Source organism: Acanthisitta chloris, unplaced genomic scaffold, assembly GCF_000695815.1.
Source record: "Acanthisitta chloris isolate BGI_N310 unplaced genomic scaffold, ASM69581v1 scaffold44382, whole genome shotgun sequence".
NCBI classification, from domain to species: domain Eukaryota; kingdom Metazoa; phylum Chordata; class Aves; order Passeriformes; family Acanthisittidae; genus Acanthisitta; species Acanthisitta chloris.
The window spans coordinates 1,084-17,479 of NW_008661867.1; the positions used below are offsets into that span (position 1 = coordinate 1,084).

The window sequence follows — 16,396 nt, forward strand, 5'->3', positions numbered from 1 at the left end:
CAATTCTGTCCAATGGATGAAATGCAGAATTTGTTCAGAGCTTTCCAGTTAGCAAAACTGTAACATAAGCTAGCACCTTCCTCAGCAGATCTGTCCCAGGTGTGTGCCAGCCATGGTTCCTGTCTCTGCTGCCAAAAGCAGAGAGGCTTTGGGAGCAGCAGCTGTCACTTTTTGTTAACTGACCTGGCTTCCACCACAGTGGGTCCTTGGCTGGTCCCCTAGATGCTAAAACTAGAACCATTCATTAATGGTCAACATGTTAGTCAGCATGGTAATGAAAATCTGATGGCAGTCACCCCTGACAGCAGAACCAGTGAAAGTGAGCCCAGTTTGATGCTCCCTGCCCATGACAAGTGGTTTTTAAAAGAGCCTATGAATAACAGAAGTAATAAACTTGGAAATCCACCATGCCAACCTTGTTGCAAATGCTGTGCTGCAGCTACAAGGTTTGGCTGCGGCAGATGGATTGTGGGCCTTGCCAGGCATAATCACACGCTATCCAGTGGGTATTCCTGGGGATGAGCAGAAGTTCAGCCCTTCAAATGCTGCTGGTTTTGGATGTCTTGGTTTTGAGGTCTGAGTTTGGTTCATAACAGAGAGAAGTCTTGACAATGATTTGACATGGTGGGTTCACGTCCAGATATTATTTGAGTTCACAGTCTGGGTTTATTGGGATCCTGCTTGGATTACTTTGCTGATGATTAATACTCTCCATTTTCTTAGAATAACCAAATAGAAGAAATCTTTCCAGAAGACCTTGCTCGTCTTTACAGACTGGAAACTCTCAATTTACAAAACAACAGGCTGACTTCAAAAGGTGAGCTGGCAGAGCTAGGGGGTGGGCAGAGTCTGTGCCTCCAGAACACCAGGAGCCAGTGACAGCTGATAAGGAAAGCCACAGAATGATGGATTGATTTAGTTGGAGTGGTTAGCTGTAAGCCTCACTCCTTTGGCCATCACACAGATCATGGAGACACTTTATCATCTGAAACATAATACTCAGTGTGTAAGAATGCAGCCCTGCGGCACCAGTGGAGAGACCTGGCAGCAGCACAGTGTACTGTGGCGTGAGATCTCCTCATCCAGGAAACTCCCTCTGCTCCCACAGGCACTTCATGCAATGCACTTGAGAACCAGAACCATCCACATGCCGAATGATTTCCTTCTGACTGACCTTGTTTTTAGTCCACTGTTTAGTTCAGTCTAGTCAGTTGGTTAGTGCAGTTTAGTCCTCTTCTGTCCTTGTCAAATTTGGTATAACAAATACGTGTTGCAAATAAGGAAACTTCTACCCTTCTAAAACCATTTTGATTTTTGTAGGCAGGTTTTGCTTGCTAAGTCTTACCTTATTACTTACCAAGGGGTTGGTAAGTAAAGCAAAAAAACCCTGAGGAATTGGAGTAAATAGTGAGAGAGGAGGATATGGGACATAAAAGATGTAATTAGATGTAGCTGTTGTTAACTTGTGTGTCACCCGCTTGGTCTGAATGCCCTTGCTGTCCTTACTGCAATGATAGAGAACAGCCTATCTGGAGAATGTGGGAATATTATATATGGGTCCCAAAGCCACTTACACAGCACAGGGAAGGTTGTGCTTAATAGGTTCAGCCTTTGACATTATTACCTTTGGGCCTTCATGTTTCTTTCACAAGCTTCAGTGCAGCCCTGAGTTTCCAATGTGTTTTGATGTGGGAAATAGCTTCACCTTTGGCTCCTGGTTATCTAAGTGCCAGGTGAAAGTACTACTTGCAATCTTTCCATTGTGACAGCAATTGTGCTTGTGTGACCAGCTGGATGTGGAGTGCCTCAGCTGAAAGTTAATAATTACTGGGGGAGGATCAGCTCTGAGGTGGATTACTGTGTGGATGTCTGTGTTGTGGGGGAGCAGAACCAGAGGAGTGTTGTGACATGCAGATACTGGCGTTAGTTTGGCAATGTAGTCATACACCAGATTGATCAGATCAGACTATGTCCTTGCAATAAAAATGATTTGCAAACGCATAAGCAAATTACAAAAGAAACTTCTCAGATAGCATGTGTGCTACAAACACTGATAATCAGCCTTACAGCAGGTCTACACGGCTCTGGACCTGACCCCTACCCACAAGCCGTGTATGCTGATTCTGAATAGTCTTCCATTGTGCTTAGCAGTCTGTATTGTTTTGTAGGGTTTTTTACTCAAAAAAATGGCAACAAAAGGTCTGAGTCAGATTGTTTCAGTGGCAATGGAAGATATTTCAATCTCACAAGAAAGATATCTGAGAGAGACAGCTCCCCTCTGGTGTTTTCACTGAGAGAGGCAGTAAGGTGCTGGTGTCACTGATTAGCTCTTCCTGTTTTAAAGGATTGCCTGAGGAAGCATTTGAGCACCTGGAGAACCTGAATTACCTGTACCTGGCAAACAATAAGGTAAGAGGCTCTGAAGTCTTTCAGAGTTCTTTTCTAATCCTGTTTTGAAAGTTAAATGAGCAACTTGTCAATTCCTTTGAAATGTATATGCTACATAAGTAAAACGGTGCTGAAGTGAAGTTCTAAAGCAGGTTCGTCTAAGGTCAAGTCAATCACTATATGAGAAATTTAGAGGCTACACATGCAGGTATATTTTGAGCCCTTATTTATTTGTGCAACTGGTGAAAAGGTTCACATGTGTAAGGAGGTGCAGAGAGCCCCTACATGTATAAATTACCACTGTCTTCAGTAGGCTTTGGATCAGTTGCATGCAGACTTGGTTCCTGCCTGTATGTAAGTAAGCTGTGGGGTAATGATGTGAACTCCTGCCTATCTCATGAAATGAGGCTGGTTGAAAAATTTGTGAACAAACAGAACAAACAGTACACGTGTCTGAGCCATCAAGAACTGTAAAAAGCTATCCAGATTTCCCTGTCTCCCTTTTTTATTAGGTATACCCAACCACAGGAAAACTGTGCCAGTCATTAATTTATTCTTGTAGCTGCAGTGACAGGAGCTTAGTTTCATTTTTTGATGGAGAAGATCCTATTCTGTTTCCTATTCATGACCCAAGTTGGATGTCTTGACAGAAGCACATCTTTCCTGCCAAGGCTAGGAAATGAAATAATTTCTCATAGACCTTTATATCTGAGTGGCTCCCATTATGGCTTTCTTTGTCCACAGTGATTGCCCACAAATATTTGCTACAGAAAAAGCTGGGATGCCACAGGAAAATATAAGTTAAAACATCAGACAGAGCTTCTTTGTCCACAAAAGTCCTGTCCTTTCATGCCACCCCCTCTCTCTATCTTTATACATATATATTTATATGCATGTCTGCATATATATTTTATTATCCTCTTAAAATCTGAGACCACTTGATATTTAGATTATGTACACGTGGCCACATTCAGGTTTCAGTCAGGCCAAGACACATCCAGAATCACTCCATACATTTCTATATGGAGTGGGTGAGAATAGAACCCATTCCTTAGTACAGTAACATTGTGTTCTTTTCTCCCTTTCAAGCACCATTTCCATGTAACGATCTTGGCAGTTAATACTCCATAAAAAGGAACAAGCCAGACTGTGACTAATATTCCAGACCCTTGCGCTCTGATTTTCCCTGTGTGACAAAACAAAGTGGTTGGTTTTTCTGGCCTTGCTGCAGAGAGAAAGATAATCTCAAAAGAAATTGCAAACATCAGCGAATGTCAGAAGTAGTTATAGTGAGAAGTTGTGGACCCACAAAAATAACACTTTTCTTTATAAATCCCAAGCCAGGACAAACTAGATTGGCTTCAAACTGCATCTCCTCTGCAGCATGAAACACTGCAGATTGAGTTACTGTGGTGTCTGGAGGAGAGCAGGGATTTGCTGGTAGTTTACTCCTTGTTTTATGGATTATCTTAATGCTGCTTGATCTTCTGTTGTGATCTCATCAGATACAGCTAAATCATCTTTCATTAAACTGGCATAGTTGGTCAGAGAAAAGAAATATAATGGACTAAAAGCCTTCTGTGGCTTATAAGTAACAAGTACTTCAAGTAAAGAATGGATGCTGTAATTTCCTGTTTAATTTTTCATCCCACACTTATATTTTGTACCTCTCACATAGTATGCACAGTAAAGCCTTATTAATAAGAGAAATTATTCCATCAAACTCCAGACCAGGCCCTGAGTTGTCATTATTATTTACTATACAGTGATGATTTTGGTGACAGAAGGTTTTACATTTCCCTGTATCCCCAGAGTGTTGTGGGATTCATCTGGATCCAGCCCTTCTGTTTATATCAAAGCTTGTTATAAGCAAGAGTGCTTGCTCCAAAACTGGTAAAAACTTTTGTATTAACCTTCTGAATTAATTTGTCAAGTCAGTGGTTAACAGTGGAGAGACGCTCTCTGCCACATGAAAAGGAAGGCCTAGCAGTAAAGCTGCAAGAAAATTGCAGCTGGAGGAATGCAGATTGCTACTTTTTAGGCAATGTGCTAGACAAAGCTACTCGGTCATTTAATTTTTGCTAGCAGTTACAACAGTCCATCATTCAAGCAGTCAACCAGTGGAGTTCAGTCTCACGACCAAGTGCTGAAATGCCAAAGCTAAGTCCTGAGCAAGTGAAAGCTCTTTCTGGATGAACCTTCTCTTTCTCTTTCCTCTTTGTTGTGGTTCTGATGTCTCTGGTTTCATGTGTCTGAGCCATGCCCTTTGTTTTGTATGAAACTGATGACCTAACTGACCATGCTCCTGGAGAGAAGCTGAAATGAAAATGATTAAGTCTTGTTTCTCTTGTTTCCTGTGTTTGAACTGTCAATGTCATGTCACAGTAGAGACTTACTTCTTTCTGAGGCACTGTCAGACCTTCTTAGTCAGAGCTGAGTCTCTTTATCCAGTTCCCTGATATCATATCTCCCAGATCAGGAGGTGAGAGATTACCAGTAAAGCCAAGAGAGTACTGTGACATCTGCAGTAACATGCAGAATGCCTGATTCCACTGCTCACATGCCATCTGGAAATACTGATAGGAATGTGATTTGTGGGAAAGATCTTTTTCGCATTTTGTGTCCATTAAAAGTTGAAGACAGCTTAAGGATGGAGGTTTTGGCACAGCTTAAAGTGAAACACAGTAAATAATGTACTTCATCTCTTATAAAACAGGACTATGTTATGAGCCCAGTAAATTGCAAGTTCATGGATTTAGTTCATCCATGCACACTTGGCACACTAGCAGAGAGAGCTGTAGCCACCCTTTAGGTAAATACAGTTTAAGCCTTGGGTTAGGCAGTTCTCCAGTAAAGTGTCTGTTCTCTCACACATTGTTCATATTTTAAATATTTTTGGTTTTACACTATTATTCATAACCAATTGCAGTTTTATGGTAGTAAAAGTTTGAAAAAATATGTTTTCTCATCATGTGAGTCTTGCTGTGCCTTGCTGGCTGAAAGGACCAGGTTCTGTTTCAAACAGCAATGCTGAGAGGAGGTAGCTTTACAGAGTCCATGAATTTCAAGCTAGAAGGCAGAACTCTTCCATTGCCCAGAGCTTCCCATCCTGATCTCAAAGACAAAGAATTCAGTATCTTCCTGGGAAAGATATTCTCTGCAGAGCCCTCCAGCATCACATAAAACACCTGAGTGGTCTCATTAGTACTGCAGGGAACACATGTGACCTACTGCAATCCAGTAATCTTCTGCTTCTGTACTCAAGGATCGTCTGTTACAGCACTGTGTCAATAATTTGTCTCCCAAGGGCTTAATCTTGATGCATAAATCTTTTGGGTTTATGCTTCCCAGAAAACTGTCCTTCAGCCTGGATTGTAACCTATATTCTTGTTTTCTAGGTGAAGGAGTTTGCTATTAACAACCCCTCAATGAACCTGGCTGTTGTATTATCTGGATGTTCTGTGAAACTGAGCTTTGTTTGATCATTACTTTTCACTCCACCAATTTTTGTTCAGATGCAGATATTTCTAGCATTATTTTTTAAAATTCAGTGATAAAATAGCAGTGGACCAAGAGCAAACACATTTATCCTATACCTGTTGTCAGCTATGAAGTTTTGGACACAGGACCTTTCTGTATTTTCTGGTACATCACTTGTTTAGTGAACAAAGTATCACCGTACAGTAGGTCTTTGCTTTGAAGTACCTTCTGATAGTTCATCATTTGGCTCAGAAACATCCATGTCCTTTGGGAACCTGAATTCTCATCTATCACCATCAATAGATGCAATGGAACAGACATGTGAAGTGACATTTTCCCCCATAATGTACTTTGATAAGAAAGTAAGTAATAGGTCACTGTGGGGTGGGATGGATATTCTTGGCACACCAGATTCAGGAATTAGGAACAATAATAAGCAAAGTGTTTGCTCTCTGAATAACAATTTCTTGATTTTTTTCCATCAAAAGGAGACAGGACTCTTCCAACCCAAACAAACATTCTCATATCTTAAAGCAACGTCTGTCTCCTTCCTGGAGAGATTAGTGAGGGAGGACAATTTGTTTTCGTTGATGCAATCTATATTCAGTTTAATTTATTTTTCCCTGCTTAAAGAAGATTAATTTGCAAGGGTTTTGCTGCTGGTCTAGTACTTGGTTAAAACATTTGTTGCATTTAATTGGGATTCTCCTGTATATTTCTTTTACAGCTAACGGTGGCTCCGAAATTCCTACCACATACCTTGATCAGTGCAGATTTTGCAGCCAATTATCTGACTAAGATCTATGGGCTCACATTTGGACAGAAACCAAACTTGAGGTAAGGGACTGGGAAGTAAAGCAATACTAGTGTTCTGCCACTGCCTGGATGCAGTTGGTGGGTGATAAGAAACTATCTGGCTAAACCATGTTATTGCCCACTTGTGTTTTTTGGAAAGAAGCTGATTGATTGTTATTCTCAGCATGAAAGATCAAATAATCTCTCCAGCAAACACATTCCAAAGGCTTTTACTAGCTGCCAGGCCCTTTTGCATATATGACAATGAAATTATCCCCGTTTTATTTGTGTATCAGTCAGGAGTTGAAAAGAACAGCTTTAGTTTCTCAAAATGAAGATTAACTGTTTAGAAATCTCCAATTTTATTATAGTCTATTCGTTTTTAAGAGTAGAATCAGGTGGTAAGTACAGTACTCAGTGCAGTTGAGTATAACTCAACTCTATTAAAGCTAAGCACTTCAGCACCTTCAGAAGTGGCTCATACCCTCAGATCTGGTGTCAAAGGTCTCTCTGCTAGTTGCAGGTTGTGATTTTCTCACCCTAACCCTAACCCCTAACCCTAACCCTAACCCTAACCCTGATTCCAGCACAGCACATTGGCCCATCTCAAATTCAGAGGCACACAGACCACCTCCTGTGAGACATGGGCTTCTCCAGAGGGGTTTTGAGTAATTTGTACAGACCCTTCAGCATCCAAATCCTGTAAAGACATCCCAAACTCTGTTGGCAGTGATTTATGCAGCCAATTTTGGAAGCAGTTAATAATGACTGACCCAGCTGAGCTCCTACAGCCCAGTCTTGTGATGAACTCTCCATTCCCGCTGAACTCGTTGAGAGCTGAAGCTACTTTGTACTTCCAAGGCCTTTAGTCTCTTAGGCTCTTGGAAGCTGAAAAGTCTGAGTCACTCACAGATTTCTGGCAGTATCTCATGATGAAAGAAGCTAGATTTATGCATGTTTTTGTCCATAATGTGAGGTGCAGAAGCTGCTGTGTTTTGATTTGACATTAAAATTATTGACTCTTCTGAAGTGATTTTCACACTCTCCTATACCAACACTAATTTAAATCGGAATAGGAACTCACTGATTTCCGAGATTGCTGATATAAAATCCTAACACAGATGTTTCAGTTGTTTTATTTGCCCCCAGAAGAGTTCATGGTCTCAGGCTGATTATTTGGAAAGCAAAGCTTTCAGAAAGGCAAATATTTGTGAGTTAAAAGTACAGCTGACCATGCAGGGTAAACAGTATGTTCAGTGTGGCTCTGAACTCCCTGGAGTGTGTGATCACACGATTGTATTTCCATCCTGAGCCTTTCCTTCCTTCCAGAAGGATGTTGCCAAGTTCTCTGCAACTGGTAGAGAATCCAGGAACAAGTTAAAAAAGCACTCTGTGACACTGGGCTCTTTGGCAGTTTCAACCTGTCTCTGCAAATTTAGCTGCCTGCTGCATCTTGGGGTAAACACGGGAAAGGAAGAGGTAATCAAAGTCAGTAAAAGCCTGTAATTTATTTTGTTAAATCAAATGAATTCATTTAGCAGTTAAGGCAGTGAAAAGCAGGAATAACTTTATAAGGTTCCATTGTTTTATACAAAATTACAACCTGTATAAGAAAGAATGAATCCATTTTTGAAAAACTGATCAGAAAAACTTTTCTGTTGGCATTAAAGGTTAAAAGCAAGAAGGTCAAAGGAAAAATAAGAAACTTTCTTCCTCTTAGTCCCAATGGCTCATTAAAAAATGAAAGTCTTCCCAACTGAGTTTATCTGCTGTCTTTCTGTCAGCATTCTATGCCTTTCTGAGTTCTAGAAGTAGGAAAGAAACTGTTTTCTGGGTATTTCCAGCCTTCATGGGAGCAGAGAATATGGAGGGATAAGAGATGGTCCTTTCTTAAGAGACCTACAAGTTGTCAAGCACAGAGTTGATTCCAAGTAGAAGTTAAATAAGGGGGCAGATATTTTAAACAGATATGAGCCTAACCTTCTTGAGTGAGGCCACCACACTGCCATTCTGTGTCTCAAAGTGCTGCACAGTCCCAGACTTGCACTCGGTTCCTTGTTCAGAAGACAAAGCCACTTGTGAAATTTGTACCTACATGCAGGTTTGGATTTTGATTAGACCTAAATTTCAGAAAGCATTGGGATCAACCATTTGGTAATGCATCTATATCCCTTTCTAAATTAAAGGACACATTTTAAAAACACATATAATTATCTCAGGGAATGAAGAAAGATTGAAATATAGTTTTAAAACAGCTTTCTCTTGGTAAACAAAAAACTCCAGATCTCCTTATCTGTTGAACTTCATTTTTATCTCCTTCCAACAGATCTGTGTATCTTCATAACAACAAACTTTCAGATGCTGGGTTACCTGATAATATGTTCAATGGTTCTGCTAATGTGGAGATACTCATCATGTCCAGCAATTTCTTGAAGTATGTTCCAAAGAATCTCCCTCCAGCACTGTATAAATTACACTTACAGGTAAGGACAACAAGGTTTTGTATTCCTGTGTTTGTATGGGATTCACACCACACAGCCAAGCCATTTCAGTGCACTTGAAAACATCCTCAGGCACATTGTAAGTCTTGTCTGCTACATCCTCTACAGCAGCTGTCTCCCATATCCTTTCTTTTTTGTCCATAAGTAACTGTGTTTTTGCTAAACATCAAAATGCTCACAGCATGCAGGAATGAAAAATATTGCAAGTGCCTGTGTGGTTGCATTGTTGGTCTCTTCCCTGCATGTAATGACTTGAATATATATTAGAGCAAGAAGGCAGATGATTTTCCATGGCCCTATCTCCATTGACCTCCCAGTTAAGTTTGCCACTGACGCTGTTTCCTGACAGCTGCTTACCCACTATGAACTGGCTGTGCTCCCTAACTCATTTCACACAGACCACTGCTTCCTAGCTTCAGTAACTCCTGTTTGCTACTGAACTGGCAATTCAGACAACACAGTTTGGATCAGTGATTCTCTACTGCTACAAATTCTCCAGTAATAGTGCAATAGCAGAAGTTGTGGAATTAACTGCTCTCCAGCATTTTTAATTCCATGTCATCTGATTTTGATAAAAAACACTTCATCATGTCTGTGCTAGAGATCTCAGCCTTGTTAACAATGGGAGAACTACAGCAGTGGGGAGTCCTGGGTCCACTTGCTCTGAGTGTTGACAGCTCCTTGGACATGCGTAGACTGGAGCCTGTTATCAGTCCCTGGACTCAGGCAGTTCTCTGCTGCCTCTCAGCTTTCTTTTCCCTTGAAAGTTTCATTGCTAATTCCCATTAAAGTATTCTAGAGAACAGGCTTATACTGCTTGAAAAGTAAATGCATCCAGTCCAATCCTTTAAATTGCTGGAATTTCTCTGCAAAGTGTGAACTTACTAGTCCCCTCATTTTTTTGCCATTTATGGATAATCATTATCTCCCAAAGGAATCTCACACTTGTATTCTTCCCTGCTGTCCCCAGTTGTGCTAAGGGCAGAGGAGCTGAAGAGAGAAACGAGTGGTTTGTTTCCAAGTGCACAATAGGAACCTTATATTTTGACTGGGAAAAAAACAGGACAGTGAAAAATGAGACGCAGCCGATAGTGGACCAAAAGTGTTAGAAACATGTACTTTAGATGTGACAGATCTGTTTTTTCTTTTACTATTCATTGAGACACTCAGCCAGATCTGTCTCTGGAAGTATCTATTTTATATCAGCTGCAACATGAATCTAGTCCAGGCTGTCCATCACATTATTATACACAGATCATGGGAAGTTTAACAAATTAAGTGTCAGTGTTTTATAAATCCTAGAGTTCCTGTATGGAATTTCTGAGTGGAATTTAGCTTTATATTTGGTTTATATCTGCCGGCTGGCTACTCCAAAGCCACACTAAGGCCATAGGAGTAATTAAACATGGTAACTCTACCTCTGGGAATGCCATGAATGCTGGAAGGAAGGCTGATTCCCCAATGGTTCCCAGCTTCCAACCTAATTCTTGTTTATGGTGAAATCTGTCTTAAAAAATGCAGAAATTCTGAGCAAACTCCAGAGGTAATTTTCTGGATTAAATTACACATTTGCACATAGGTTGAAGGACTATGAATACAAAATAAAACTGTCTGTGAGGCAAGGGGCAAATTCTATCTCCTTAGCCCAAAGATTCCATGAGGAATCAATAAAAATAGGTTCTGATATTTCAGTCTGGTGTTTGTATTTATTTCTTAAGTGGAATTATAATGTCCCCTGAAATACCTTATGTCTAGCCCTTTTGAAGTTTAATTGCATGGTGTTAGTGGAACAGAGCCTGAATGTCCTATGTTGTTTCATGCCAAATAATGTGCTTTGTGCTCCTGGTGACTCTAGAGCAACAAGCTGGAGAAGATTCCCAAAGGAGCCTTCAGTGAACTTACAGGTCTGCGGGAGCTGTATCTGCAGAATAACTACTTGTCTAATGAAGGGATGGACAACGAAACCTTCTGGTGAGACCAGCATGTGCAGTTTGTGGCTCTGTGTCTGTCTGCCTCCCCCGGTGCAGTCATGCATCTACTGAACAAAGTGCATCTTACAAAGCACATTGATTAAAAGCTGAATGACTATGCATTTCTCTGCTAAGCTGATATGAAAAGTCTTAGACTGAGATGGTGCCATTCAAAAGCAAAAGTCTGGGTGGGTGGTTGCAGAACAGTTTTATACAAAACACACAACACTGAACATCAGACTGTACCACTCCCTGACAGCCACAGACCCAGTCACACTACATACTAAGTGCCTTTTGGGAAAAGCCACCTAGAACAATGTTGAAAGCTACTTTGTGTTCTTCCAAGCCAGTCAAAAGTGAGCTTACTTGGGACTTTCCTGTTCCTAGAGCAGTTCACTGGAAGTTAAGGCCAGACCTTCTTCACTAAAGCCACCTCTGTGTTTCTGTGAAGGTGACTTGAAAGTAGCCACAGACACCCAGTTATGAATTCACAGCTCTGCCCCAGTGCAGATGATTGCTGGAGCAGGCAGGGATGCAATGGTGCTGCTCAATAGCCAGATGGCTGCAAAAGCTTTGCTACAAACTGGTGCAACAGAAATAGCCTTTGGCTGGCCTAAATTTAGCCTGGGACTTAGCACTTCAAAAAGTTAACAATTATTTATCTGCTTGCACTGAGTACTGCCATTATTCTGCATGACAATCCAGATCACACTCTGTCCTGCCCATTAATTCTGTAAACTTTCTTGATTTCCAGGCATGAAAATGTATCAAAGTGCTTTTCTTTTCCATTTCCCACTCCCAGAAACCTCCCTTAGTAATTTACTATAGCTGTGTTGAGTCCACCTCCACATCATGTTGGACATATAATTTCTGTTAAGATTGTGATGAACAGTCCTGTGGCTATAGCTGAGGCACCTGTCAGAGTCAGCAGAGGGGGTGTATGTTGCTCCTTGCTCTCATCATACTGTCTGTGCATTGTGCTATCGAGATGTTCCCAAGCTGGGCAGACCTTCCAACCTGCAGCAATGAAGTGCTTTACCCAGAGAGTGTATTTGTTCATTCAGAGCATGCTTGGATAGCTGTGAACAACAGTGTAGTAACCAGTAAGTAATGTCTGTAATTGCATTAGTTCACACATTTCCTGAAATCTTTCTAGTCATCTGCAGTGTGTTATGTAGTGCCATTGCAGATTAAAAGCCTCATTTGAACTGAGAAACTGACTTGAAATACAAGGGAATACAGGGTTCCTCATGTTATACCATTGATCCACATCCACTTGGTATATGTGACTGGTCTGAGAATTTAATTTAGCTTCAACTGAGACCATGGAATCCAGATTCAGTAGCTTACACAAAGCAGCTCTAGCCCTGACACACTTCCATAATGCTGGAGGGTCAGGAGAAGTTCACTACCTTAGCCTAGGATACTGAGTTAGCATTTCAGCTTTTCATAAGAGTAACATTTAATCGTCTAAAAAGCAGACCTGCTTTTCAGTTTCAATATATCCTTTCAGAGAGACAGAAATTACTCATGCTCAGGCCATGTTTCCGTGAAACCAAGAGCTAAATTCTGTGTTCAGATGGTGTTCCCGTGGCATCTTCCTTGTGGGATTTGTTCTCTGAGGTAGTAGCTCGTATGTTGCTATCTGTGGTGTCAAATGAGAGAACAGTAGACTGCAAAACTGGTCTCAGGCCTCAGCCCTGTGGCAGTTTGGATGTCTGTGGACTCTACCAGGTTCTCTTGCTGGTGTGGCTGGGGAACAATGGCAGTGCCTAGTCCTAATCCCTAATGGCAATATGGGAGCTCACTGTTTTGCTGTCCACATGAGTCATATGATGAGACAAAAAAGGGCAGTCATTAGTGAGAGATGTGCTGGGTAAAAATACTCTAAAGCAAAGATTGTAAAATTCTAGGGGAAGTTGGTTATCATTTCACCTTGCAGAATCTAAATGGAGAGTGTTTTCTTTCCTGCTTTTCCAGGAAATTGTCTAGTCTTGAATACCTGGATTTGTCCAGCAATAACCTCTCACAAATCCCAAGTGGTTTACCTCGAAACATCGTCCTCCTCCACCTGGAGAAGAATGCAATTAAGGTGATTGACAGAGATGTCTTGACCCAAATTAAGAACCTGGAGTACCTTCTGCTCCACAACAACAAATTAAAAGCCCGAGGTATTCACCCGTTAGCCTTCCAGGGCTTAAAGAAGCTGCACACTGTCCACCTGTACAACAACATGCTGGAAAGGATTCCCAGTGGGCTGCCCCGGAGAGTGAAAACACTCATGATCCTTCATAACCAGATCTCTGAGATTAACAGGAATGATTTTGCTACCACTTACTTTCTTGAAGAGCTGAACTTGAGCTACAATAAGCTCAAAAGTCCCCAGATCCATCGGGAGGCCTTCCGTAAACTGAGGCAACTCAAGTCCTTGGATCTTTCTGGAAACAATCTCCACACGGTGCCCTTTGGCTTTCCAAAGAACTTGCAGGTTCTGAAGCTGAAGGAGAATGAGATAAGCATCATCCCAAAAGGGACTCTGTCTGGGATGACAAAGCTGCGGGAACTGTATTTAAGCAACAATAAACTGAAAATAAATTCAATTTATTCCAGAGCATGGAGAGAGCTCACCAGTCTGCAGGTAGAGACATCACCTTCTCTTACTGTTTTAGTGATGATGATGATGATGTCCTCGTCTGTCTGCCTAAGACAAACTATATAGCACCAATACTAGATGCTCTTGATCCTCATGTTTTGGGCTTGCATTGTGAGTCTTTCACACTTTGCCTCTAGAGCAGAAATGATGTGCTGTTGTGCTAGAGGTGGGTACCTCCCACTGCTCTCCAGGGCTGTGGTCCACAATGTATTGCTAATTCTGGGAAATGTAAAGACATCTTTGTTCCTGAGCCATAACGGTGCCCTGTATTTTCATATAAACATTAGTGAATATTTTCATTAAAACTGAAATTATGCCATTCAAATAGCTTGTCTCCCAAAAGACTTAAAATCAGCTCTGAATGGAGACAGCAGGAGGAAGGAATGCATAAACAAAAACACTCTTAATTCTCAAAGCCCCCACATCAGCTTATAGTCAGACAGGCCAAGCTGTAGGATTTAGCAGCTCAGCTGGCTAAGGCACCTGGATAGCAGCTAGGAGGTCTGGATTCAATCAGCAGTCTTCTCATTTGCTTAATTGTTGGAGAAAGTTAAACACAAACCATAAGGCAGGCAGGAACAATCACATTTGTGCTGTGCAAAATGACCTTTCAGAATTTTTACGCTGCCTGAAGGATTTGTCTGCATTTCCTTTCAGGCAACAGCCTGTTTCCTGCAGTGAAAGGTATTACCTATGTCATATGGCAGCCATCGAGGCTGCATATGGTCAGGTCACTGTGCAGGCAAAGTGTGTACTTCTCAGAGCAGATCAGGGATAAGGGCCATGGAACATATGTCACACTGGTCTCCAATGCGTTTTTTTTCAGACAATCCAAACATTGATCTATGTGAACATTTCCCTTTCTGTTGCTTCTGGAAATAAACAATAGCTTGTTTTCAGTTAACATGAATCAGCAATGCAGGAACAGTGTCTGCAGAGCTGTTAGTTTGCATCAGCTGCAGATCTGGTCCATGGCTGTAATAATAATAATACATTTTGCATTTGTTTGATGCCTCACATATATATGTGTGTGTATGTGTGTGTGTGCATGCAAATGTATCTAACATGAAAAGGAGTCTGGAAGGAAGGTGCTGTTGAGAATTACAGGTGTTGGGATTGTTTTATTGCTGTAGCTTAATACAATGTTGGTTGCTTTATTTTCAAACAGAAATGGGTTATGAGACCTGTTAGGCAGCTTGAGTTGCTGGTTGGAATGATGTGATCTTTCCTTCTGGAAAGGTCTGATTCACAGCTATTGCATGGTACTTTTGTTCTACTCTCACTCCCTTGTAGGCAGTCTCAAGCCAGAGTAAGATGTTGCTGAATCAAACATTGACCCTTCAGTTGCACCTACCCCACAGCAAACCTTGTTCATATTAAACAAGGATCAGTAGCACATACTTAAAATTCTGTTGGACTAATGGTGCATTTTTGGCTATTCCTTTTCTTTGGAACAGCATTACTATTTGTTAGTTTCTTCCACCCTAGTTATAATTCAGTCTTTTTTTTTTTTATCATTAAGGGTTTAACTGTGCAATTGGTTTCTGAGTTGGTGCTTTGCAGTCAGTTTGACAAATAACCACCACATAAGACCCCGATTGTGCATGTACTTAGTAAATGCTTCAATCCACACAGTTTCCATGGAAATCACTGGATACTATGTGTAACTTCAAAGCAAGACATTTACATAATGCAGTTGGCAGTGCTGGGTTAACAGTTGTGACTTGATGATATCAAAGCTCTTTTCCAACCTATGATTCTATGATAGTTGTTTGCCAGACTGGCATTATGTGGAGAATAAAAACACTCAGATCATGACAATGGTTTGCAGAAGTGTAGCTTTGACTGGTGTGTAACTAGTGTGTGTCAGCTTGGTGCTATGGAAATGTTACAATGCAGGGTAACAAAACACTTCTATTGATCCATTCTCTTGCATGAAATTAATCTGAGGAATGATCATGACCTTTAGGCCTAATGTTTTCATATATTCTCTATGTTAGAATATTTCCAGATGTTTTTACGTGTAACTGTACCTAGTCACTAACCATAGCCAGTGAAGTGTTTGCAGTAGCAGCTTCCAAGGAATTCTCATGCATATCTGAAACCCAGCCTGGTTTTAATTTACTTAAAGCATGGGCTAAAGCCCAGGGACAGAGATAAAGAAATGTTGGAACTCTGAAACAAACTGGCATGACGTCTCATATATAATCAGGATGGTAAATAGTAGAGTGAGAGAGTAGAATTGCCTTGGCCACATTTACCTTGATGCAAATTATGCTATAATAAATATCACTTCATTTTCCCTACCATGAACTCAAACTGAAATTTGCTGCAGGGCAGATAATTTGTGATTTCCATTGTACACACAGTGTTTGTCACTTTCCTGACCTCACCAGAAGGGAGAGGCTCTGAAGCAGACTCACTTACCAAACTACCATCTGAAAAATAAAGCCCATTTCCAGATGATTTTCAAACACAAGAAATCCTGAATAAGCTTTGCATAAACATCTCACTTCTGCATTGTTGTCATACTAAGTTTTCTATAGGTGCATGTGTGTGTGTGTGTATGTTTATAGAATTAGGTGTATGTGTGCATATATATATATATA

General features: G+C 41.0%; 1 protein-coding gene across 1 annotated transcript; it reads left to right on the plus strand.

Moving 5' to 3' along the window:
- Positions 1-723: 723 nt before the first annotated feature.
- On the plus strand, positions 724-13,772 carry PODN (podocan; the record flags this gene model as incomplete). The annotated part of the gene is made up of 6 exons (XM_009070349.1): positions 724-817; positions 2,345-2,409; positions 6,596-6,705; positions 8,990-9,146; positions 11,020-11,135; positions 13,115-13,772. Coding segments are annotated over 6 exons (1,200 nt in total), but the record flags the coding sequence as incomplete, so codon positions are not given.
- Between the last annotated feature and the right edge of the window lie 2,624 nt (positions 13,773-16,396).